Here is a 23,936-nt window from a genome sequence, read left to right as displayed (position 1 = left end):
TTTACAAAAACAAAAACAACAACAACAAAACCTCAAAGCGAACTGAACCCGAACCCCAAAAGCAAAGCGAACTCACCAGCGGCTCTAACGGAATGACGTGAAGAACAGAAGAGAACAGAACAGAGCGGAGCGGAGTGGAGTGGAGCAGAGCAGAGCAGAACTGAACTGAACAACAAGCAGTTACATTTACTGCTGCTACTTTTGCTACTGCTCATTGCTAATAAACAAGTGCAAGTGCCTCTTATACCCTGTAAAACAGTTGTACATGTAAAGGTCGCTATGATGTAGCCATTTATCTTGTATATTGGATTATATATATATTATATATTATATGTATATTGTATATATTATTCGGTAGAGCTCCGGGGGAATCCTTTATGACCTTTATTTATCGATAGTAAGCAAAGCGTGCGAAGTACTTATCGAATATCTCTAGTTTCTTAGATTTGCCAGAAATAGTACGTGCATATGGAAAAATTTGTCTGAGAAATATGTATTTTACTGAATTCTATAAATTGTTTAATTAAAATGTTTTTGACGTGTGGAGTATGGTTTGCAATTACTATCGTTATAATTTATCGAAAGCGTTCTTGTCAAATGGAAATATTTGTTAAGAGAAATATATATCGTATCTACTATTTCTATCGTTATCGTTAAGCGAATAAGGATTAGCAATCCATATTTTTTACAACAAATAAACAATTAATCATTTGCTTGAAGACTGTAGAATAAAATGCCTTACAAATATTATCGCTATCATTTATCGATTTTGTATTTCTTAAATATCTCAACAATTTTATGATTAATCAAATATTTATCTGAAAAATATGTAACGTATATATCTTTTTTTGGATATAATTTTAATTACAATTTTCTTGTGGTCTACGACTAGCAATTACTATCGTTATCGGTATTTAACGAAAATGAATTTCTAGTTATTTACCATAAATTGTATTATTAAGTTGTCATGCAACGTAAACAATATTTAACATATCGTATTTCTGGAAGAATTTGTGTAACAGCATTTGTACAGAATTACTATCGATATCGATAACTTGCTTACAGGGTATCATTGTCGCCGTCTACTGTGATGCGGTTCGCAATCTCACTCGCTTAATTATGATTTCGCTAACGAAATTCAAGTGGATTATGCCCCGGCAAAGTGGGCGTGAGGGAGGCTGCCCACTTGCTACTTACGGCGACTATTCGCAGTCGCAGTCGCATTCGTTTTCGTATTCGTATGTTACATGATATGACACTATAATTTTGCACATAGGCGACCACACTAAGTGCCACGCCCACTCGCTGGAAGGGAGGGTGTTGGGGCATTGGGGGAACTGAGCTGAGGTTGTGTGCGATGTTTTCTCGCATCGCTTTACTTCTTCAGCTTTTGTTGTTTGTCACATTGCGTGCACTTGGCAAATAAAAATGAGCGAGAGGTTCAAATAAAAAAACAAAAAAACAAAAAAAACAGGAAAAAAACTGGGGGGGAAAAAAACAAACGTGAAACAAGAAAATGCCAACGGCGCAAAATGTTGCGGCTAATGACATGTGTATGTAAGTGTTTGACAGCGAGTGTTTGTATGCGGGTGTATGTGTGTGTATGTATGTGAGCATGTGTGGGTGTTGCCAAAAGGATACTTGAGGGCTTAACACGGCTGTCGACCAATTTTGAAGGTCGCCGCTTTGACGAGGCCAACGAAAAGCGAAAAGCGACAAGCGTCAGGCCGCCTGACCAGTTAACCCCAAAAATGTAATTTCTTTAAGCAACACACCCAACACACGCACACTCACGTACACACACGCACATGCAGGATACATGAAACTTAATAATACATTTGACCTTTTGACTTACTTTTTCTTACTTTATTTTTGCAGTCAAGTTGCGAGTTTCATTTTTTCTTTTCTACTCCTTGTGTCTTACTTAGCAAGTCGTTTGCTGCTTCTTTCTATCTCTCTCTCTCTCTCTTGCTCTGCTTTGCCCTTTATCCTGTTCGTGTTCGTGAGATGATGTTGCCATGTTGCCATGGGTCAGTTAGCTAAAGTCCTGTTTGTGAATTGATAACTTTTGTGCCAACGATAAAAGCCGATTTGCCGTAGCGTACTTCGTTTCTTTCGTGCTGAAAATGGGGGAAACAAAATTACTTTTCAAATGGACTTTTCATCGAATTATGATGCTGTTCAAGCAGCCAATTACAGGGTATAGCTAGCGCAATTGTAACGAGGGAGTACTTCAAAGCAAACTAAGCTGCAAAAACTGTCCACTTCAAGTGGATGTAAGGCACAAATCGGGTTGTGTGCGATATTTTTAAGTTCAAGAAGTAGGACAATTGAGAAAAGCAATTGAATCAAAAAAATTAGCTTCGAATATCGTAAATATTACTAACAAAAATTGTTGACTAAAAAAAGAGTAACCGAGTCAGCATTTTACAAACTAGACAAAATCATTGACAAGTTCGATTGTTGATGTTAGTTTCGAATCAAAGTGATTTATATATTAAGACATTAAAAGATTCGAATCAAAATTCATAAGTATTATATTGTTTTTGACTAAGTTAAAGTTGTCAGCAACTTCGAAGCCAAACAATTCGCTGAAAGTTATTTTTGCTCTGCAAACTTTGCCCCAATAAAGTCGATAATGCCTTGGAATATATATTAAGTCATCAATGTTAATAATTAATTAGTTTTTTTTAGTTGCAGCAGGTTGCAATTGCGTGTTTTGTGGCAGCTGCATTTGCAGTCTGTGCAATTAAATGTAATGAGAGTTTATATTTAGAACTATATATATATATATATAATCAGACAGAGAAGGTGCAAAATAAGGTGGGCAACAGCAACAGCAGCAGCAACTCTTTCAGCCCACTCGTCGACTATCGATAATTGATGAGCTGCTGCTGCTTCTGCTGTTGCTGCATGGTGGAGACGCCAGGTAATTTGAGACGTGGCACGTGGCACGTGTGTGCGATGTTCAGTCAGGTGCAAAAATAAAAGGTGCGAAGAGCAGAAGAAGCAGAGCGAACAGCAGCAGCAATAATAACTGGCAATGGCAACGACAACGACGACGACGCCAACGCAGTTAACGCCTTGCTGACTTTGACGTCACAGACCAAAAAGTGTCGCTGTGTGTGTGAGTGTGTGGTTGTGTCTGCGCGCGTGTGTGTGTGAGTGTGTAAGTGTGTACTTGCCATGATTTATGGTGCACTCTCGCACTGCAATTGGACGTAACGTGTAAGTTCAGCTGGAAGGAAGTCACAGCCTGCCTTCCTCTTCTTCTCTCACTCTCCCCCCGTCTTGCTTTGCCATTTCTAATTGCTGACATGCCAAGCGCTGCTATTTGCCCATTGCCCATTGCCCATTGCATACTTTAGTGCGCATGCAATTTTAATGCCCATTGCCTTTTACACGAACTGTTCTCGTTGTCGTCCAGAGCTGTTGTCGCTGTCGCCATCGTGTCCCCTGCTTGCTTGCTGCTTTCCCTCCGCTCAGCTTTGCTCTGCTCTGCTCTGCTGCAAATTTCATGAGCAGTAAAAATATAAATCAACAAAGTTTCTTTCAAGCAACAGCAAGAGCAACAGCAGCAGAAGTAGCAGCGACAGCAACTCACGCCACTGCTGCAGAGAGTGAAATCCCCAAGAAGTAAAGTGAGTAGTAGCTTTTTCCCATTGGGGTCACAACTGTCAGGGTGCAGGATGTCGATGTGGTTGGTTGGGTAACAACAGCAACAGCAACAGCAACATAGAACGAGAGTAAGAAAGAGATAGATACGCTGTTGCTGCCACTGCTGCATAATACATGACACATGCCCCGCTTTTTCATCAATGGCTTCTCTCGCTTCTCTTCGCCTTTGGGGAGCGCACAGCTATAGTTGCAAACAACTATAAGCTGCTTATGTTTCGAACTAAACTAGACCCCAATTTGCTGAGGCCACAAACTTTTGCGTCCACAAACTATTGCACCTAGCTTCATAATTGATTTTCTTCCTCAAATCCATATTTTTAACTTTGCTACAAGCATAATAAAACTCTGGCTTTAAAAATGCACAAGAGCATAAAATAGTTTTCGTTCTTTGACAGTAATTCAGTTAAAAAAAACTATCTGAAATCTCTGAACTATTAATTGGTAATTTTGTTTAAAAACTATACTTGAAAAATAGATAAAAAATTATGTAGGATAAATTTGAAAAATGAATCACGAATTCCTATTAAATTTCAATAATACTTGTAGTTAGTTTGATAGCAATGCAAAAGCAACTGAATATATAAAAACATTTGCAGCTTAAGCTTGCTGAATTCACTGAACTGTTAACTGATAATTCTTTTTGTTCGAAAACTTGTAGACAAAATTATGTAGAATGCATTGCTGTGAATAATAAAAGTACCAAAAATTTATCATAAATAAGTTTCAGCAATGAGCTTATGAACTTTCATTTTTTATTTCCATTTTTAAAAGTACTAAAATTTAATGCAAATATCGTCTCACATCTCGGTGCTTTAGTTAAAATAAAAATACATTTTCAACTAGCTCGTTGTTGAGTTTAAAAGGTTGCCCGTGGAATTTAAAGCACAACGAGGCGCGTATCTGTTTTCATCAATCTTAAAGATACTAAAGTATCTTTATCTAGCGCTATCTATCTCAATCAATTGTGAATCAAAGCACAAAACAAATGACCTTGTCTCTCTCCCTCTCTCTCTCTCTCTCTCTCTCTCTCTCTCGTGCTCTCTCTTTTGTTAGTCCCCCTGTCTGCAACTGACCAACAGCATTTGGGTGGACAAGAGGCCCCCCGTTCAACCCCCTCCCTGTGGGTGGCCATCAAGCGCACGTGGCCCAAATGGTTTTTGGCAATATTTGCGGCGTTTTGGGCATATTTTTAAAACAAGTTTTTGGGGCCAAACAGCGCGAGTGAATGGAATGGCTTGGATGGCGGCAACACCTTGACCTTTGGCACAGCCCATGAATTCAGTCAAAGGTGCAGTCCGCGTCTCCGTCGAGTCCAGTGGGCGTGGCACGTACATATACGCCTCCAACGAACGTAATAGCTTCCTGCTGCGGCGCAACGGAAAGAAAGCAGGAGAGATTGTGGTGGTGGCAGGTTATTTAAAGCCTTCGCGTTGTTGAAACTTTTTTCTTTTCTTTTTTTTTGCAACACCTGACCCATCATCAAAGATGGTTAGTGTTGCTGTTGTTGCAACACACGCTTTTATAATGGTGCAGGGCAACATCACAAAAAGTACATACACACACACACACAAAATCACACACAATAAAAGCCAAAAGAATGAGCGACAAAATACAAAACGACACAAAAAAAATGCGAAGAAAATGGAAGTGAACTGAAAAGCAAGCCGAGTGTGTTGATGCCGCCGACGTCATTGCTGGGTATTAAGTGTGCTTGCTACTTATGTATTTTCTCTCGCACTGGGTAGCATTGACTTTATGGCAAGGTTCGCCGCGGCGGAGAGAGCAGTGAGAGGGGGGGCGAGAGTATATTGCACTGGTTTTTGCGGTTACAGCCTGTGGTTTTAATACCCTCTACCCATATCGTAAAATGCGCGGCAATAAAGTGCAGCATAAAGTGTTGAAAATGCCTGTTGCCATAAAACAAGTAGTAGCCATATAAGATGTGGCAAAAAGTATTTGCGCAACTTCATCTAACGAAATTGATAAACAAGCAACAAACAAACATGAGCAGTAAACATGTAGGGTAAAAAAAAAACGATGGTTAAACCATACAGCTAAGCTGAAATACAATCGATAACCAACCTGAACAACTATCGATAATATCATCGTTTTAAAAAATTCAAATATTATTCATTGAGTCGCTTAGGTTTCAAATCAATCAATGTTATATCGTTATTTTACATATTTTGAATATTTGATTTAATGTTAAAACTCAATATATAAATATATCGATCATATTTTCGATAGTACAGTCTAATCGATATTAACAATGTTATTTCGACACATTTTCCTTCTAAAAGTACAAAAATTTCAAAATAAAATAGGGTATCAAATTAGTCGATATGCAAACGATCTCAGCAGGTCAGGTAACAAGCCATGCTTGTCGCGCTGTTATTGTTATGACTGTGACTCTGACTGTTAATGACACGGATTTTGAGCCCATTGACAGCGAGCAAGTTGTGCACCGAGAGGTGTTAAGGTCACAGTTGATGTTGCATGTGAGTCCTGTGATGTGCCTCCACCACAAAAGCTTAGAGCAATATCAAGCAATGTGAAAAGAGCTTTCAAGGTAAAATGTAAAATAAATGAAATCGAAAATTACGTCAATGGACAATGGCTGTGTTAGGTTAGACAGACAGAGAGACGAAGAGCAATTCCAGACCTTTGGGTCGAGCTGAAATGGGACAAGGTCTTTTCTGGGGTGCTTCATTATGAATTAACAAATAGGCCAGGTAAATATTTAAACACAACACCGAACACGAAAAAATATTGCAGCACCCCAAAAAAATAATAATAACTATTTCATATTGTTTACACATAACAATAACAACGAAAACACATCGATAAGCAATGAAAATTTGATAAGAACCTGGCAAATAAGCGTACATATCGTTTATGAAATATTCAGCATTTTGTACAAATTCTTTGACAGACAAAGGCAGGGCACAAATTGTTGTTAGGGTTGCTCTTAAATTATATATGAGCTGGGGAAAAAAGGGTGCGTTTTTATTTTTTTTTTGCGTTTTTGCTAATTTATTTAATTGAAAGGGAAAGCAGCTGTCGAGTTTGAAACATTTGAGCAACTGGCAACTGGCAACTCTGCGCATACTTAATGCAATACGTATACGTAACGTGGTCGCTATTGAGCAATATATTTAACTAGCTCAACTCTCATTGCCATTCAGTGCATTATTTGTGCAGTGTTTGTGTCAAACAACTATTTCCAATATATATTCGTTACTCATGCGACAAATTAGAGTTGAACGATAATTCAACTGACCCACCGAATGTGTCGTAGCGTCTTCCTCTCCCTCTCTCTTGCGCCCTCTCTCTCTCTCTCTCTCTCTCTCTGGCTTCCTCGGGCTAGAACGAAAACAGAAAACAGAAAAACAACTCATAATTCAGTAGCCGACATGTTGGCCTCGTGAATATGGATGGGCATGTGGTGCATGATGTGGCATGTGCCAAATGAGGTCTGTCTCTCTTTCTCTCTCTCTCTCTCGGTCTATATAGAGCGGGAAATCAGATTATTATTTTTGTTTTTATTTTATTTTTATTTATTATTAATTATATTTTAAGGTCATCGTGTCTTTCAATTATGCGCTGCGATAAGATAAGTGAACCAACCAAAAAAAAAAAAACAGCAAAACATTCCGAAATAAACGAGAAAATGCCAGGCGAACAAAGCGAACGAAATGAAATGAAAAACGAAAGCCAAAAGCCGAAAGTTGAAATGAATCAGCAGCGCCTCCAATGGCTGGCGTCGATCCAAAAGTGTTGCAGCAGCGCCTGCAGGGGAGCACGAGGGGGAGGCAGGCAGGCAAATGGAGGTGGTAACTGAATTGGGGGGAGGGGGTAAAAACAGTGTCTGTGTCTGAGTGTGGGAGCATTTTTGCAAAAGCTTCCGCGTTGGCGTTGCGCTTCTTCCTTCAAAAATACAACAACAAGAAGCTGGCAAGAAAAAAAAAAAAAGTATAACTATAACTATAACGAGCAGAACAACAGACGCTAATTAAGCAAAGACCCCCAAGTAAATAAAATAAAATGGAATTTGCACTCGGTCGAAAGCGAGATAGAGCGAGAGACAACGACAATAGCTTGAGAGCGAGGAGCGTCAAGAGGAACTAGTTGTGATAACAGCTTGTGCAGTTGCAGTGCTCGATAAATGAGGGAAAAGAAGGTGGGTCAGAGGAAGATCATGTGAATGTGATCTACGTGTAAATATAAACATTGAAAAACACAACAGGAAAGTGGAAGATAGAGAGGCAGACATTTGGAAATGAAAGAAAAGAGGAACTGCTGAAAACAGAAAACAGATAAACACAAATAAAACGCGTAACAGATAAGAAAAGGCAAGGCAAATGTGTTAGGAAAAAATAAATAATAAATGAGAAAATATAGAAAGAAAGGGAAGATGGTTAAAATGTAACTAAAGAAATCAGTAAAATACATAAAGACAAACTAAACACACAGATAAGAGGAAAGAATTGGTAGAATTAAATACGAAAAAGAATACAAATAGATAAGAAAGTAATAAAATGAATTTGTGTGGAATTTATTGTTAAAATATACTGAATTCATATTGAACAAATGTACTAAAATATAGTTAAAGTATAGCCATATACTACCACATTACAAAAATACCATAGAGTACAAAATATACCAAAATATAAAGCAAAACAAATTACGAAGTTTGCCGCTGCAACAGGAAAATAAGAAAAGCAAAGCAAAACAGTAGATCGTTAAAATGTGAAAACACAAGTTTTAAATCAAACACTAAACGACAGATAATATAAAAAAGCAACTTGCTGTGTGTGTTGACAAGGGAGGGAACATAAAGCGACCTTAAAGCATAAGAATGCAGTGAAGACTGCGAGTGAAAGCTGAGGAAAAAAAGAGGAAATCGATCGTCTTACACAGAGCACAGAGAACAGAGGGTTGGGGTTTGGCATTTGAATTAGTTGCTGTTGTTATTCTCGTTGCTTGTGGCGCTTGAAAAATGTTGTGTTTTCTTTTTGCCAGCGTGCCTTTTTCCATTTTTCATTTCGCCAGTTTGAGAATTAACAAGAAAAGCGAACAGCACAGAAAAAGGCAACAACAAAAACGAGTGCGCACTGCTAAAAATAAATGTTTATTTTATAAGATTTGACGTTGTGCTTGCTCTCATTGTTGTTGTTGTTATTGTTGTTTTGGTTGCTGCTGCTGCTTCTCAGCGCTCTGCCTTCAAGTTTTGTCATTGTTTTTGCTAGAGCCGTGAGACGAGGCAGGCGAATAATGTGTAAACTGGGAGCAGAAACTGGGAAAGTGAACTGAAAACGCAAAGAGAGCTCTGCACTCGACCTCGACACTGAACCTGATGATTGATTGCAACTGACCCTTAAGTCTACTTCAAGCGATTGCAGCAATTGAAAGTTTGTGCAAGAAAAGTTCTGAATGAAAAGAATGCTGCTGATTAGAAATTGACGAGTTGAAAGTTTCGCTTTTTATTTTTGGGTGGCCCACATAATTGAGCATCAACTGGGCACCAAAAAATATATTTTCGTAAGGCAATCAAGTAAATTTGATTGCGAGTCGTAAAATGCTGCAAAGGGAATTACATGGAAGGGAGGGAAGGGAGAAATAGTCCACCTTCTATGCGGGGTAACTGTCTGGTCGATCAGCTTTCGATTAAGATCAGTTTATATTTTTGGTTTTTTTTTTTTATGCTGTGTTATTGCCGGTGCTTGAAACAGCAGCAGCAGCAGCAGCAGCATTATTTATTTATTTCTTGTGCTGTTTGTTTCTGGTTTGTTTGTTTGCCTTCCTCGGCTCCTGCTGCCAAGGCAGAAATTGATTTTTATAAATAGCGCGCATACGCAACGTGGCACGCACTGAAGTAGAAAGCACCAGCAGCAGCAGCAGCAGCAGCAGCAGCACATTGCTGTCGCTCTCCGTCTGACTGTCTGTCTTGCTTCGCTTGCCAAAACCAAACGAAGGGGTGATAGACAAGGAGCGAGGAGGGGCCTAGAGGGGGGGGCAGCGAGGGGAGGTGAGTAGCAGCTGCTGTCACGGCGCAGCTACAATAGATCGCTTCAATGGATACGTTTTGTGGACTGTGCTTGGCAAAGTTTTATTTTTTTGCGCTTTGTCTTGCCTTGGATTTCATTTCGAGTGAATGGAAATAACACAAGCGCTAAAAATCGAACAAGAAGCTGGCAAAAATGTGATTTTTTCTTCTTCATGTGTGTGGTGGGGAGAAATAGAAGAAATAGAAGCAGACAATTGCAGAGATTTTCGAAAGGGATACTAATACTACTGCACACACACAAAGAGAATTCCATCTCAATCTCAACTCTTTGCATAATCAATCAATTTGAATGTTTTCCTTAACGTTGCGTTGCTCTTCTTCTGCTGCTGCTACTTGTAAAATTCCCGACCCACAAAACAAAACAAAAATCAAAAAAGAAAGAAGCATAAGAAATATATGTCGAATTCCAAACAACACACACTCACACACACACACACACTCACACACACACACACACACACACACACACACACACACATTTGTGTTGCTAAGCGAAACTAACATACAACAACTTGCTAATAACGCATTTGCCTTGCCTTTTGTTTAGATTTCATTTAGCTACCCTGTAAGATATGCAACCAAGGGGTATGCGAGACTATAAATAATCAATAAGTGGGGAAACATAGAAAGTGAATAATCTGTATAAAATTGATGTAATTTTTGCATTAATTTAACTTTTCAACTCGAAATTAATTTATGGTGTTTTACATCGTGTTTGACAGTCGCGTTGACTGACGACTTTAATGCGTAGACAAAGATTCGTTTATAATTGAATTTGGATACGTTTTTCAGTTTGCTTTGCTCAATGTTAATTGCTCAATGTTTATTTTATGGCTCTATTAAACATTTCCAATGAAACGTACACACACACAGACACATACTGAGAGCGAGAGGAAACATTACGCATACGCCTAGTGGGGCATCAGTTGTAATTGTGCTGAGCACTCGGCACGCCCCGTCAGCCCCTCAGGGCTGTCATGTAAATGCCGTTATAATCAGCGCTAATGTGCTTAAATGTGGGCTGTGCCTCCCTTCCCCCTTCCTCTTTTTCCCCTCTCCTCCTCCCCACATTGGCTCGATGGTTCTTGCTTGGCTGCTTGACTGTTGATGGGGCGCGTTTCCATTCTGTTGTTGTGGTGCTGCCATCACGTGTCCAAGTGGCGACTTTTAAGCAAATTTTCACGCGTTTCCCCCTCCTGCCCTGCCCTGCCCTTCTGTGCCTGCAACTAGGTCAATGCAAAACGGAAGCATTTACAAAATATGTTTCGCCTACGGTGCGGTTTTTTTATTTCTCTCTTTCTTCTGAAGCTTTCAACAAAGCACCACAAATTTTTGGGCAATTTGCTTGGCATTCCGTTGCCGTTGCCGTTGCCATTGCCGCTACTGCAAGTGGAACGAACGAATGATGCAAACGGCTGCGTTTCGTTGTTGCCACCAAATGCTTTTGAAAATCGACAAACGATTTCGATTCTCATCTAGCTTGACCGTTCGAATTCGAAACAAAGAAGCACACAATATGCGATTTGCACTGCAATTGAGCTAGAAAATGATACGCGCTAGTCAAACCGTTGCACATTTCGGGCTATAATTCATTTGATTGACTAACCGATACGTGACTTTCCACTGGCGGTTCATAACCGTTTCGCTTTTGAATTTACAGTCAAAATGCGCAAGCTTTTGATTTGAGTCCATTTCTGCATGGGTTCAATGATTTCTTCGATTATTATTTTGCTAAAATTATGTTGTTCGCAATAAAACGTTTTTGGTTTTGATAATTTCACTAATCATCGATTCAGTGCAGAGGTTTTAAAATCACATTGCAACGGTTGAACACTTCTCTTTTAACCGATTCATTCTATAAATTTGCAAGAGTTTGGAATCGCAATGTAAAATTTCTGATAAAATCATTTGAAATTTTAATTTGGAAACTCTTTCAAAATTCGAGCCTTTTAACCGATTCATTCCACAAATTTGCAAACGTTTTGGAGTTTTTCGTTTATTATAAAAACTTTTGTATTTTAATTGATTTATTCAATCGGTAACGATAAAAATTCTGGTTCCCATTGTGGCGGTTGTGATTCGACTCATAAACAAAGTGTGAAATGCAAATGAATTACACATTTGTTTTTATTTATTAAACATGAAACCGATTCGCTAACATTGAAGTGTGAAAATTCACAGAAAATACAGATATGTTTTTAAGTGCAATGAAGTAAATTTGCAAATCGGTTACGATTAGTGTGCTTAACCGTTACGCCCTGACCGTTTTTCTTTTGTCATTTCCTTAATTGTGCGTTTACCCAATCGTTTTGTCGATTCTTCTTGCCTTTCCCCCACGCCCTCCCGCCTAGTGGTCATACTCTCTCGCTCTCGCTCTCTCTTCAATGTCCGCTTTGGCCTTTGCTGTAAAACTGTCTGCCAAGTGGGTCAATGTAAAACGGAAGCATTTTCGAGTATGTCTAATATGCATTTTGCCTAGTCTAGTTTCTGTTTCAGTTTCAGTTTCAGTTACAGGCGGCGTCTTTGCCACGAAACAATTTAAAACGAAAATTCTTTTTGCACTTGTCCTTAATCAACGTTCGCTAGCCCCAAAGGCGTTTATCCTTGTTGTTGTTTTAGTTGCTGTTGCTGTTGTTGTTGCTATTGCTATTGTTATTGTTATAGTCGTCGTTGTCGTTGTTATCTTTGCTTCATTTTGCTGGAATTTCAACTTGAGCACGCAAAGGCCGACGGCAGTCACCCATCCCCCTCCCTCCTTTTACTGGGGTGGCAGGGCGTGGCAATTAATGACAACAGTTTCATGCAAATTGTGTTTTCGCAAGGAGCCAAAGGCAAAGTGAAGCTAAGGAGCCAGCTGAAAACCCAAAAGAGCTTGAGCTCAAATTTGCCTTTGACATAGATACGCAGTAGCAAGCGAAATCATCGTACAGTTATGAATGCCAAGTAACTGGCATGAAATTTTCAAAATATTTAGATTAATGTCGAAACTTTGTAAAGGAAATCATCGCATAGTAAATTCCAAAATCTCCGGGAAATATAAATTTGGAAAATAGCTCAACTAAAGGTTAAGGTTTGACTCGGAAAATCAAGTTTTATAATATCGGAATTAAAGTTATCTTAAAGTAACTTTAAAAATTTCCAGTCATAAGTTCTTAAGAGATTGATTAACGACTTGGTCTTAGCCAGTAAACTTTTGCTATCTTATTTGTCAGTTGTGCATGCCTCGCTGTGGCATTTTATGGCTTGCAGGGTATGCAAAGAAAGGACGTTTCAGCATTGAACCCTGTAATCAGCTGTAATTACCACCATGTTTGACTCCACACGCTTCTCCAGACAGTCCCAAAGAGACCCGAGTACTTTTTTTTTGTTCTTTTTATCGATTGCTAAACTGAAGGTCAACTCAAGTCTCCCGCTCTTTGTTTTTCGCTCTCTCCCTCGTTTTTTATAGGCCTGTGCTTCTCTCTCACTCTCTCGCTTGCTCGCTCGCTCTCACTGTGGGGTGCCTCCAAAATGGGCATTAATTGAATCAAAGTACCGAATGTGGGTCAATGTGATTGTGGTTCACTTCAGCTGCAGCTGCTCTTCATCGCATGTGTGTGTGTGTGTGTGTGTGTGTGTTTGTTTTATATGCTGACCAAACTGTTAATTAAATTTTAAGCTGACCATTGCACATATGTTGAATGTAGGCAGTGCAAACTGCTCTGTGTGTCCAGCCCAAAGATGGAAAAGGCATTTGATTGAAAGTTGATTGGGTTTGTCACAGTTTGCACATTGTTAAGCGTTTAAAAGGTTTGCTCCTCTGCCACGTTATGCACAGCTATAAATTATTAACATTAATAATGTGTGGAGCAAGGGTAAATTTACTTGGTCAAAATTGTAATTGGAATTGTTGGGGAACGCTCAGGAAAGTGGTTAATAGCACAACAATTCCAACAATTTTGATAAATTGCCTTAACATTGTTTTAACATTGTGTTAATATGAATTATATATTATAACTGAGCATTGTAGCGATGCTAGATGCATTGAAGTTGCTGATTAACAATAGCTAAATAGTTAAATACGTTTACAATGGTCGTAAAGTTGTTAACAGAATTTTAACATTTTTGTAACAGTAACTTAACATAATAGGAAACATTGCATCACTTTTAATAATGAACAGTTGTAATGTATTTAACATTGGTTTTACAGTACTGCAAAATATAAAACATAATTCAACATAATGCAGAAAAACCAACTATCTAGGGGAAAATTTAAGAATAACATTCAAATTTTTGTTAAAATTCTAAAAATTTGGGATACTGAAATGGTAGTATTAAAGTAATTTAAATAGTGCTGTAAAATATTCATAGGAACTTAACGTAATGTACAACAAATATCTTCAGAGTAGGTTATATACTTAGATGTAATTGAAAACCTCAATTACACTGAAATGATGTTAATAGTTCCTTAATAGGACATAAAGAGAGCTGCAATCGAATACAGTCGAGTTACTCTCAGCAAAGTTAGAGCAGCTTTAAAGTTAAGTGCATACAAGAAAAGTTGTTGCAAGCCTTTAGAACTTATTTCTTAACTTGAAGACAATGTAACAAATGTGCTAGAGAAACCAAAGCTAAGCCCTTTAGCTGCTGGGAATTGTTCTAACTAACCACAAATATTCGAAAATCAAATTTACCCATGATGCTACTGACACGAAGAAGTCAACGCAAAAGCAAATGCAACTCTGCTACAGCTACATGCCACATGCCACAAGCCACGGATGGTTGCACTGTGCTGTGCAGGATATGCAAAGCTTTCAGCTTCCGTGTCTGTCTGGTCTGTTCTCTGCACTCTTTGCTTTGGCTTTTGGCCTGTTTAGCTGAAACTAAACCGTCAACAACAGCGGCAGCAGCAGCAGCAGCTAAAGCAGCCGCAGCAGTCGCCTTATCTTGGTTGCCTTCATTTCGCAAAAGCCTTTTCAGTTAATTTGCTTTTTGCTGCCGTTATGTTTCGTTACATGCCCGCAGCTCCTTGTCTGTTCTCTGTTCTCTGTCGTGTCTGGTGGTCTGATGGGCTTTGGGCATTGGGCTTTTCAGCTTTTAGCCATCTCCTTCTAAATGGCTTAAAACATTTTCGCCCGTCCCAACACGGAAGTTTGCCGCATCCCGCGTCTCCTCTTTGCTTTTTGCAAGTTTGCTCAAGCAGCGGCAAAAATGTTTAACTTCTGCTCCAGTTTGGCGACCAGAGCTCTATGCACAATCCCTCTTTGGGACTGCTGACTGCTGCCAGTGTCGCTTGAAGAGTTGTGTCGAGTTGTAATCGGGTCATGAAATGGCTGGCAGATTTTTCATTAAGCCCAAAAGTGCGAAGAGACGAAAAGTGCGAAGAGACGACATCATCTCCTCGACGACATCTTACTTATTTACAATGGCCCAGCTCGAGGCGCTTTCATCTCCACCAAGCACATCACACGCACGCATATACATTACAGATAGAGATAGACAGACAGTCGGACGGACAGACAGACGGACGGACGGACGGACAGAAAGTCAGGCAAGCTGACATTCAGGCTGGTTTATATAGAAGTCGAATATGTGCTCCGGCAAGAATTTGCAAATTTTCTTGCAAATCGAATCAAATGTATACGCTAAAAGCATATTGCAGCTATAATTTATTTTTCACTCTACTTTGACATTATGCAAAAGTCGATAAGCTACCAAATAGACAAATTTGTGTGTGTGTGTGTGAGAGAGATTAAATCAGATTTTAGTGAATTTCAAATGAGAAATTGCGACTGTGTCGCTTCTTGCTTTTTTTTTTTATTAAATATGTAAATATTTAAAGCGCATGATTTATCGTAATTTTTGAGAGCTTTTGTTGTCAGTTATAAATATTGCAATTGAAATAAATTAAAGCCATATTTAATGACACTAAAACTAATGCACAATGTGAAAAGTATTATGATTGGCTTTATGCAGCATAGATTTTACTTTTTAATTCTTTTTGAGGATTGCTACAATTTTGGTCTTTGGTCTAAAGTTTTGTTCGAGTTTTGTAAAATAAAGTAAAGGTGCTGGAAAGTGTAAAGCAATGTTTTAATGTCAGCATGGTTAGATTTAAAGATTTTTTTCAAATTAATTATAAGTTAATCTAAATGTTCTTTTCGTTATCGATTTGTCGTTTATCGTCATTATCCACAATTATTTATTCTTCAATTTATTTTACATTTAATGTATTTTGTCAAACTAATTATAAATTTTATTCGTTCAGTTTCTGTTGTAATATAATTTATATGTGTTAGTGTTAAATTATTCAATTTTTGTTTAATTAAAGCAACTTTTTGTATGAATAACTTATAAATCAGGGAATATTTAGTTTTCTCATATTTCGTCCCACTGTGCGCAGCTTGTCGACTAAACGCTGTAATATTGCATACTTTGCAGCGCTGCGTGTAAGTTGAGCCATCATCTGCACTGTCAGCCAGCCACGCCTCTATGCCTCCCTAGTTCCTCCCTCCGCCCATCGCGTCGCAAAGACCACGACACGTGTAATATCTTTACCATTTTTAATTTGTGTCGTGAGCGATGAATGCGGGTTGGACGGGGGGCTGAGGGAAGCAGCGCGGAAGAGGACGAAATGTTAATCATGATGAACCAGTTAAGCAGAGAGAGGAAACACGGGGTGGGGGGCGGAAAGGGGGTGCACGAGATAGAAAGTTGTGACTGGTCCAATGACTGACTGACTGACTGACTGACAGCGGCGACAGCTGCTGTTGCTGTTGCTGCTTGCTTTGTCAGCCATAATGCATATGTGTGTCAGTGTGTGTGTGTGACAGTGTGCATGTCTGTGTGTGTGTGTGTGTGTGTGGAGGGTGGCACGTGCTCAGCGTTGTCTCTCATGTAAAATGCATGAAAAACAAACACGCGCGTCTTTTTTGCTTACGCATAAAAAGTTCTTTTTTACCCCCGCATTTTTGGTTTTTTGTGAAAAGTCTTTTTTTCCTTGCCTCGCTGCCGTTTGGCTCTGCATGTCTGTATTATGCTGACAAATGTCTGTTGGTTAGCGCAACGTGAGGAGGCCACAGGGGAAGGTGCAGTGGGCTATGGTGGGGAGGAGGGAGGGGAACTGGGAGAAAGGGTATCTTGTGGTTGACAGCGGTTGTTGCACTGCGGAAATTTGCATAGAGATATGCGAGTCGTCGGTCGGTTGCTAAATAAATGTGTATAGCTTTTGTCTCTCGACCGATGTTTCTCTCTCTCTCTCTCTCTCTCTCACTCTCTTTTCTATCTGTTTCTCTAGCTCGCTGTGTGCTATTTTCTCGTGTTTCTTCATCGACTGCCATTCTCTGGTTTCCTCTGTGTTATTTTCTGCATTAACGTCGGACATTTATTGTTGCAACGCTGAGCAAACTGTGAAACAGATCTCGTTGAAGCACTAAAGTCGCTCTGATTGAAGCAGATCATAAATTGTATTTAATGGGCAACACATATTTAGTAAAGAAACGATAAATTGCATACAATAATTTAGATTTATTATTGTTTTATGATTTTTTACTTTTTATTAAAAACTGCTTTCATCAATTGCTCGCTACTTCAGTTGGAAATGAAATATAAGGATTATAATCTTAATAAATTTCTGATTTCCATCTCCAAATTAATGTTGTTTGTAAGCAATAGCAAACTGAGAACAGATGCTAAGAAATATGTCTGGAATTTTAAGTTCGTAGATGAATTAAATGCATTTCAAAAATAAATAGATAGTTCAATAGCAACGAATCATAGCGTACACTTCACAGTGCTAAACATGTTGGAAAAAGATTTAATTTGTATTATAAATGTTTTATATTTCTACCATTGAAACATTAACAGTGATGAGTCTAAGATTTCTGATTTCTGTTCATAATATTATTACTTATGTATATATAGTAAATTCGCTGAATTTGCAAAAAGTATTTAATCAGCGATCAGCTGTTTAATGCGCATATGAAATGAGGCACATACAATGTAAGAAATATAACACATTCCATCTGTTAAATCCACACAAATCATGACACACCAAAGCAATCCAGTGACTTTTTGCACATAACTTAAACACACACACACACACACATGCAAACACTCGATTAAGTCAGAGAGACAAAAGCGGAGACAAAGTGGAGCAGCTGTTGCATAATTTATGCGCGGAACGGAAGCACTCGGGAGTTACATTTGAGGGTCCTTCAACTGAACGCCCTTTCGCTCGCACTCTTTCTCTCATTCTCTCTCTCTCTCTCTCTCTCTGTTAGATTTGGTGTTGAATTATGCAGCGGGCGCCCGAAAGTATGCTGCAGATTTTAAGCAGCTGCCAGCTGCCGTTATTGTCCTAGAGCACAAGAAGAGTGTGTTGCTTCTTGAGTTGAGTTGAGTTGCGTCTCGACTCGACTCAACATATGTATGTATGGCGCAACCTTTGCTGCGCATAATTTAGTGTTTATCTGCGCTCTCTAAACACAGCAACACACAGTTAAAGTGGCTTTCTTAAGAGCCGGAAATGCCAGGCTATGCTAATGAAGATGACAGCAAATAAATGCCGTATGTCGTTTAAGACCAAATATTTCAACTGTCTCTCAAATGTATGGCTTAAAATTGTTTATTTGTTCGAATTATGAATGGTATTCATATGCAGCAGTATTTGGTTAGAAGAGAGTCTCTTTTTCAACTGCTCGAATGATTAATTATAAAATCACAGTTGATGCAATTGCAATTGCAAACAGCACTTTGCAGCAGCTGGCCAGCAAATCCTGTTCTTGATTTCAATTCCCATTCCAACACTTTTTCACTCTCTCCCTCTCCCTCTGTATCTGTCTCTGTCTCTCTCTCGATCTCCTTTTGCTGAGTTCTCGCACTGGGAACCGACTGTTGGCTGACCATTTGGTGGCTTCCCATGGCGTCGCATTGCATTGTCGTCGTGTTGTGTGTTGCTGCAGCAGTAGCAGCAACAATAGCAACAACAGCGGTAGCAGCAGCTCTTTCCTTGCAACACAAAATGTGAAGCGCCGCGACCCGGATGCCATCGCTTCATTTGAAATGTGGCCAAGTTCGTTTTCAGCTGCTGCATTTCAGGCCAAATGCTGACACACCATTCTCGTTTTTATTTTTGGTTTTTTTTTTTTTTTTGTTGTTTGTTTTTTGTTTGTGTTGCTTGCTTGTGTTTTTTCTGCTTTGTTTTCTGTATGCAAATTTAATTAAATTTTTTGTTATTTGCGAGCGAATGTGTGTGTGAGTGTGAGTGTGTGTGTGTGTGTGTGTGTGAGTGGGCGACCTACTTGCATTCCCAACGGAGGAACATGTTGCCTTTTTTCCCTTTTTCACTGCTGCTGAGAAGGCAGATGAAAACATGAAAACGAAAAATTAATTTCAAAGTAAATGACAGACGAATGTGCATGTGTATGGGTGTTGTAGGCGTTGGCACGCCCACTTGTTGGGCTTCGCTGTTGTTGGCTTATGCAATTGAAATGGTGTATTGCGCTTGAAATAATCTTGGAAGCGTTGACATGTGCGCCGTAAAAATAGATGAAAACTGAACTGAAAGCTCAACACATGACAGACACACACACACACACACACTCATGCACATACACATTGCGCTTTTGTGTTGCATATTTGAAGGTCGTGTTCGTTCCCCGTCTCCCGTCCCCCGCCCCACACAGGTCCACCCACAATTATAATCCGCACGCTTTTCGCTTCTTTTGCGCCACAAAGTAGGCAACAATTTCCTTTAACTTGCCAGCAGCAATAACAATAACAACAACAATAACAATAGCAGCAACAACGACTGTAAGAGAACAACAACAACAAATGTTTTCAACATATTGTTTACCTCCCCCACCCTTACCGCCCCCCGTGTTTGTGTTGATAATCTAGTTTGTGCCGTGTTGCCGCCTCCCCCGTTCCCCCGTTCATCAAACACAATTAATTATGCTAGCATTTAAATTGATTTAGTTATTTTTGCAATTAAGCAAAGCAAAAGAGAACAAGTCAGCATTTTATTAATGAGAAATTTGATTTTGGATATTTCAGTGCGCAGCTGCCGCACCGGAAAACAGGTGCAAATGACGGAGGCCGAGGTGCGTGGCTTGTGTCTGAAGTCACGCGAGATATTCTTGCAACAGCCGATACTGCTGGAGCTGGAGGCGCCACTGATCATCTGCGGCGACATCCATGGCCAGTACACAGATCTCTTGCGCCTGTTCGAATACGGCGGCTTTCCGCCCGCCGCCAACTATCTGTTCCTCGGCGATTATGTGGATCGGGGCAAGCAGTCGCTGGAGACGATCTGCTTGCTGCTGGCCTACAAGATCAAATATCCGGAGAATTTCTTTTTGTTACGCGGCAATCACGAGTGCGCCAGTATTAATAGAATTTATGGTAAGTATTGATGATGAGAGGATGGCAAGTGCCTATTGTTGCTTTTGGATTTTACGTTATAAGACGCAGTCAAGAATTGTTTGTGATTGTAGAACAGCGTTTGTCGCAAGTTGAACTCACATTTTAGAGGTAGTGCATCAACAATCAATTGAGATTAATAGTATTATGTCTTGTGGATTTTATGTGGTTGTTTTGTGAACTGCTTCAACAAGCATCAATGATGTAATCAGGGCTAAAAATGTATCTACAATAACATATATAATCTATAACTTTAGTAGCTTGTTGATCACATGTGGATGTTATGTGGATTGTATATATAATCAGCTCAATGAAATTAGTGCTGAAATGCACCTGAGATAGCAACTACTAATTTGTGGATCGCATGTGAATTGTATGTGAACTGCATCAATAAACATATGCGATTCAATAAGATCTAAATGCCAGCTAAAACTATGAAGAGAAACTTTAGTCGGATGTAGATCGCATGTGGATGTTATGTAAATTGTATGAAAAAGCAAATTTTGCTACAATTGACTTAATTGGGATTAGTTAAAACTGCTTGCAATAGTTTGTTAATACTTTTTGGAATCTATTCAGAAAAATATTTACATGAACTTTTCGCTCACAGGCTTTTACGATGAGTGCAAGCGTCGCTACAATGTGAAACTCTGGAAGACCTTCACAGACTGCTTCAACTGTCTGCCCGTCGCCGCGATCATTGACGAGAAGATCTTTTGCTGCCACGGCGGTCTCAGTCCCGATCTGCAGGGCATGGAGCAGATACGCCGTCTGATGCGTCCCACAGATGTGCCCGACACTGGGCTGCTCTGCGATCTGCTGTGGAGTGATCCCGACAAGGATGTCCAGGGTTGGGGCGAAAACGATCGTGGCGTCAGCTTCACCTTTGGCGTTGATGTTGTATCAAAGTTCTTGAATCGACACGAGCTGGACTTGATTTGTCGTGCACATCAGGTAAGTTAATATCACTCATTCACTTCTACCGAATTTCTGTGTTAACTGATCGCACTTTCCACAGGTTGTCGAGGATGGTTACGAGTTCTTTGCGCGCCGTCAGCTGGTCACACTGTTCTCGGCGCCCAACTATTGCGGCGAATTCGATAATGCTGGCGGCATGATGACCGTGGACGACACGCTCATGTGCTCATTCCAGGTAAGTTTCGATAAAACGAACTAAATCGGTTCTCAAAAAAATATTTTAAATTATGAGGACAGCTCAAAAATATAATAATTATTTAGATGAAATTGAAAGTAATCTTTTATTGCAAATGATGAATAAGGAAACTATTTACAAGCAACAAAATTAGTGATTTCAAAGTATTCTTAAATACTTTTAACTGTTGCTCTATAATATTAAACTTTTTACTATTAGTTGAACTTAAATACAAATATGTCTCTTCGTTCTGCAGATCTTGAAACCATCGGAGAAAAAGGCGAAGTATTTGTACAGTGGCATGAACTCATCCCGGCCGACAACACCGCAGCGCAGCGCCCCAATGTTGGCGACCAACAAGAAGAAATAATATATCCATCCGCTTCCATTTCCTTAAAGGTTCAACCTCAAAAACAAAAAAAAAAAAAAAAAAACAGCAAATAACAACAAAAACAAATACAACAGCAACCGCAAATAGCAAAACAAAGAAATAACACGAAATACATCATAAATAACTTTTATATATTATACAAATTAAAATGTCAAAATTAAATGTGTGCAAATAATTAACTAGTTGGAAAGCAAAAAAAAAAAAAAAAAAATATATGAACAGATAAAAACAAACAAAAAAACAAAATTGAAGTGCAGAGTAAAAACAAAAGAAATGAAAAATGCGTTGAAAAAAAAAAGATGTGATGAAGAGAGATATCTGTATGAATCGAGTGTATATGTATGTTATCATTACCTGTATACAAATTCTATATTATTTATTTACTTTACATGTACATACATGTTGCTATATGCATATAAAAACACCGACACAACTCTACACTACACTACACTTTACACACACACACACACATAACATGAGAAGGAAATAGAAACACTTAAGTTCTCGCATTTGTTTATAAAAATCTTGTTCGCTATTCAAAATACAATTGGCCAAAAACAGACACTACACAATTGATTGATTGTCGTCCTCTTCAACTCTTCCCCTCTCCCCATGCTTTTGTCACCCCGCCCCAGCCACTCAAACTAAACAACACAACACAATCCACACTCACACACACAACACACAAAGAAACACACGCGAAAAGAGTACAGCGATTTAAGCAATGAATTTATATAGGCATATATATTATATATTAATGTAAACTATATACGATATCTACTTATATGTATGTACTACCAACCAAAATGCAAGAATATGCAACAAAATAAAAACAAATAATTCAAAGGTAACGTGTGCAGTGTTTGCAACCACAACAACCACAACAACAACAACAGCAGCAGCAACAACAACAATGGAAAAACAATAAGAGCAAGATATGAAACTCTAGAGAAGCAACTAAACGTAGTTTATCATTTAATTATCAACAAAAGCTAAACAAAAAAAAAACTTTTATTGTTGTCTAACAAAACAAAAACAAAAAAAAACTAAAGGAAAAAAATAAGAAAACTTTGAAAAGTTTACGACTTAAACGTAAGGCAGTTAAACTATGTGTATTTTTTTTATTTGTTTAATTTATTATCATTACGAAATTTATATATATATTTTTTCCTCTTTTTGTTCTTATCGATTTGTTTAACTAATTTATTGCAATCCTTACAATGTATTTAAAGCTAATCGTAAAATACGAAAGAGAAATTAAAACCGTAAATACTATACGTATAAATATAAATATATATTTTTTTTTGCAAGTGACAAAATAAATGAATATTTAAATATACATATATACTAAAAAGAAATAAAAAATAGGTTTAAAAACAAACTGTTAACTGCAAAAAAACAAAAACAAAACAAAAAAAATGAAGAAAACAAAGCATATTAAATAAATCTAAATACAAATACAATTTTAAATTGTGTAGGTGATGTAAATGGGCGCATTTACAACTTCTGTTTGTTAATCATGATGTTAAGTCGTTGTTTCCATTCCCTTCAAATGAGTTAACAGTAACACAAAACAGCGACAGCAACAGTTGAGCGTAGAGCATTTTTCATTTGAAACGTGAATTGGATCGCATCGAAATAAACTAAAACAAAAAAAAAAAAAAAAAAAACAAGTAACGAATAATCATCATCAACCATATGCCTAACATTTTGAACTTGCCTCATTAACGAAACAAAAGCAAATCAAATCGAAGAAGATAAACGTAGACGTAGATAATGATGAATGTAGGAAAAACGAATATGGAGCGTGGAAGAGCGTGTAACAGTAAAAAAAAGAAATTAGAAATTTTAAACGAATTTTTAAGCATTACTTCGAGTACTTGAAACACCAATTTTTGTGCATGTTTTTTAAATTCGAAATTAGAACACAAGTTGAAAACTGACTATATAACAGGCTTATACATATATACTACATCTATGTATATATATATATATTTATATATACATTACTAACTTATTTTTGGTCATTATCGTCTTAACTTATTAGATTGTAGTGCCTTTTTTGCCTCCCAAATCAAAAAAAAATTGAAAAGAATATAAAAATAAACAAAAAGATAAGATCTGAATCGAATGAGTAACGAAGGTGTAAAGAAAACTTAAAAATATATACATATACATCAGCAGCATCAAAAGATATATCTATACATATATATAGACATACATACATACATCATAGATATATACAA

General features: G+C 38.3%; 1 protein-coding gene across 2 annotated transcripts in view; it reads left to right on the top strand.

The window, feature by feature from the left end:
- The window catches only part of LOC133849150 (serine/threonine-protein phosphatase beta isoform), a 31,548-nt gene extending 8,185 nt beyond the window's left edge, over positions 1 to 23,363 (top strand). For both annotated transcript variants that reach the window (XM_062285053.1, XM_062285054.1), the window contains 4 exons: positions 19,781 to 20,128; positions 20,757 to 21,100; positions 21,165 to 21,299; positions 21,556 to 23,363. In XM_062285053.1, coding sequence (XP_062141037.1) covers positions 19,781 to 20,128; positions 20,757 to 21,100; positions 21,165 to 21,299; positions 21,556 to 21,669 — 941 coding nt within the window. In that variant the 3' untranslated portion in view covers positions 21,670 to 23,363. The remainder of the gene's footprint in view (positions 1 to 19,780; positions 20,129 to 20,756; positions 21,101 to 21,164; positions 21,300 to 21,555) is intronic.
- The last annotated feature ends 573 nt before the right edge of the window (positions 23,364 to 23,936 follow it).

The sequence above is a fragment of the Drosophila sulfurigaster genome, chromosome X (assembly GCF_023558435.1).
Source record: "Drosophila sulfurigaster albostrigata strain 15112-1811.04 chromosome X, ASM2355843v2, whole genome shotgun sequence".
NCBI lineage: Eukaryota > Metazoa > Arthropoda > Insecta > Diptera > Drosophilidae > Drosophila > Drosophila sulfurigaster.
The sequence above is the reverse complement of the archived record's forward strand: the minus strand, read 5'-3'. Positions and strand labels throughout refer to the sequence as shown.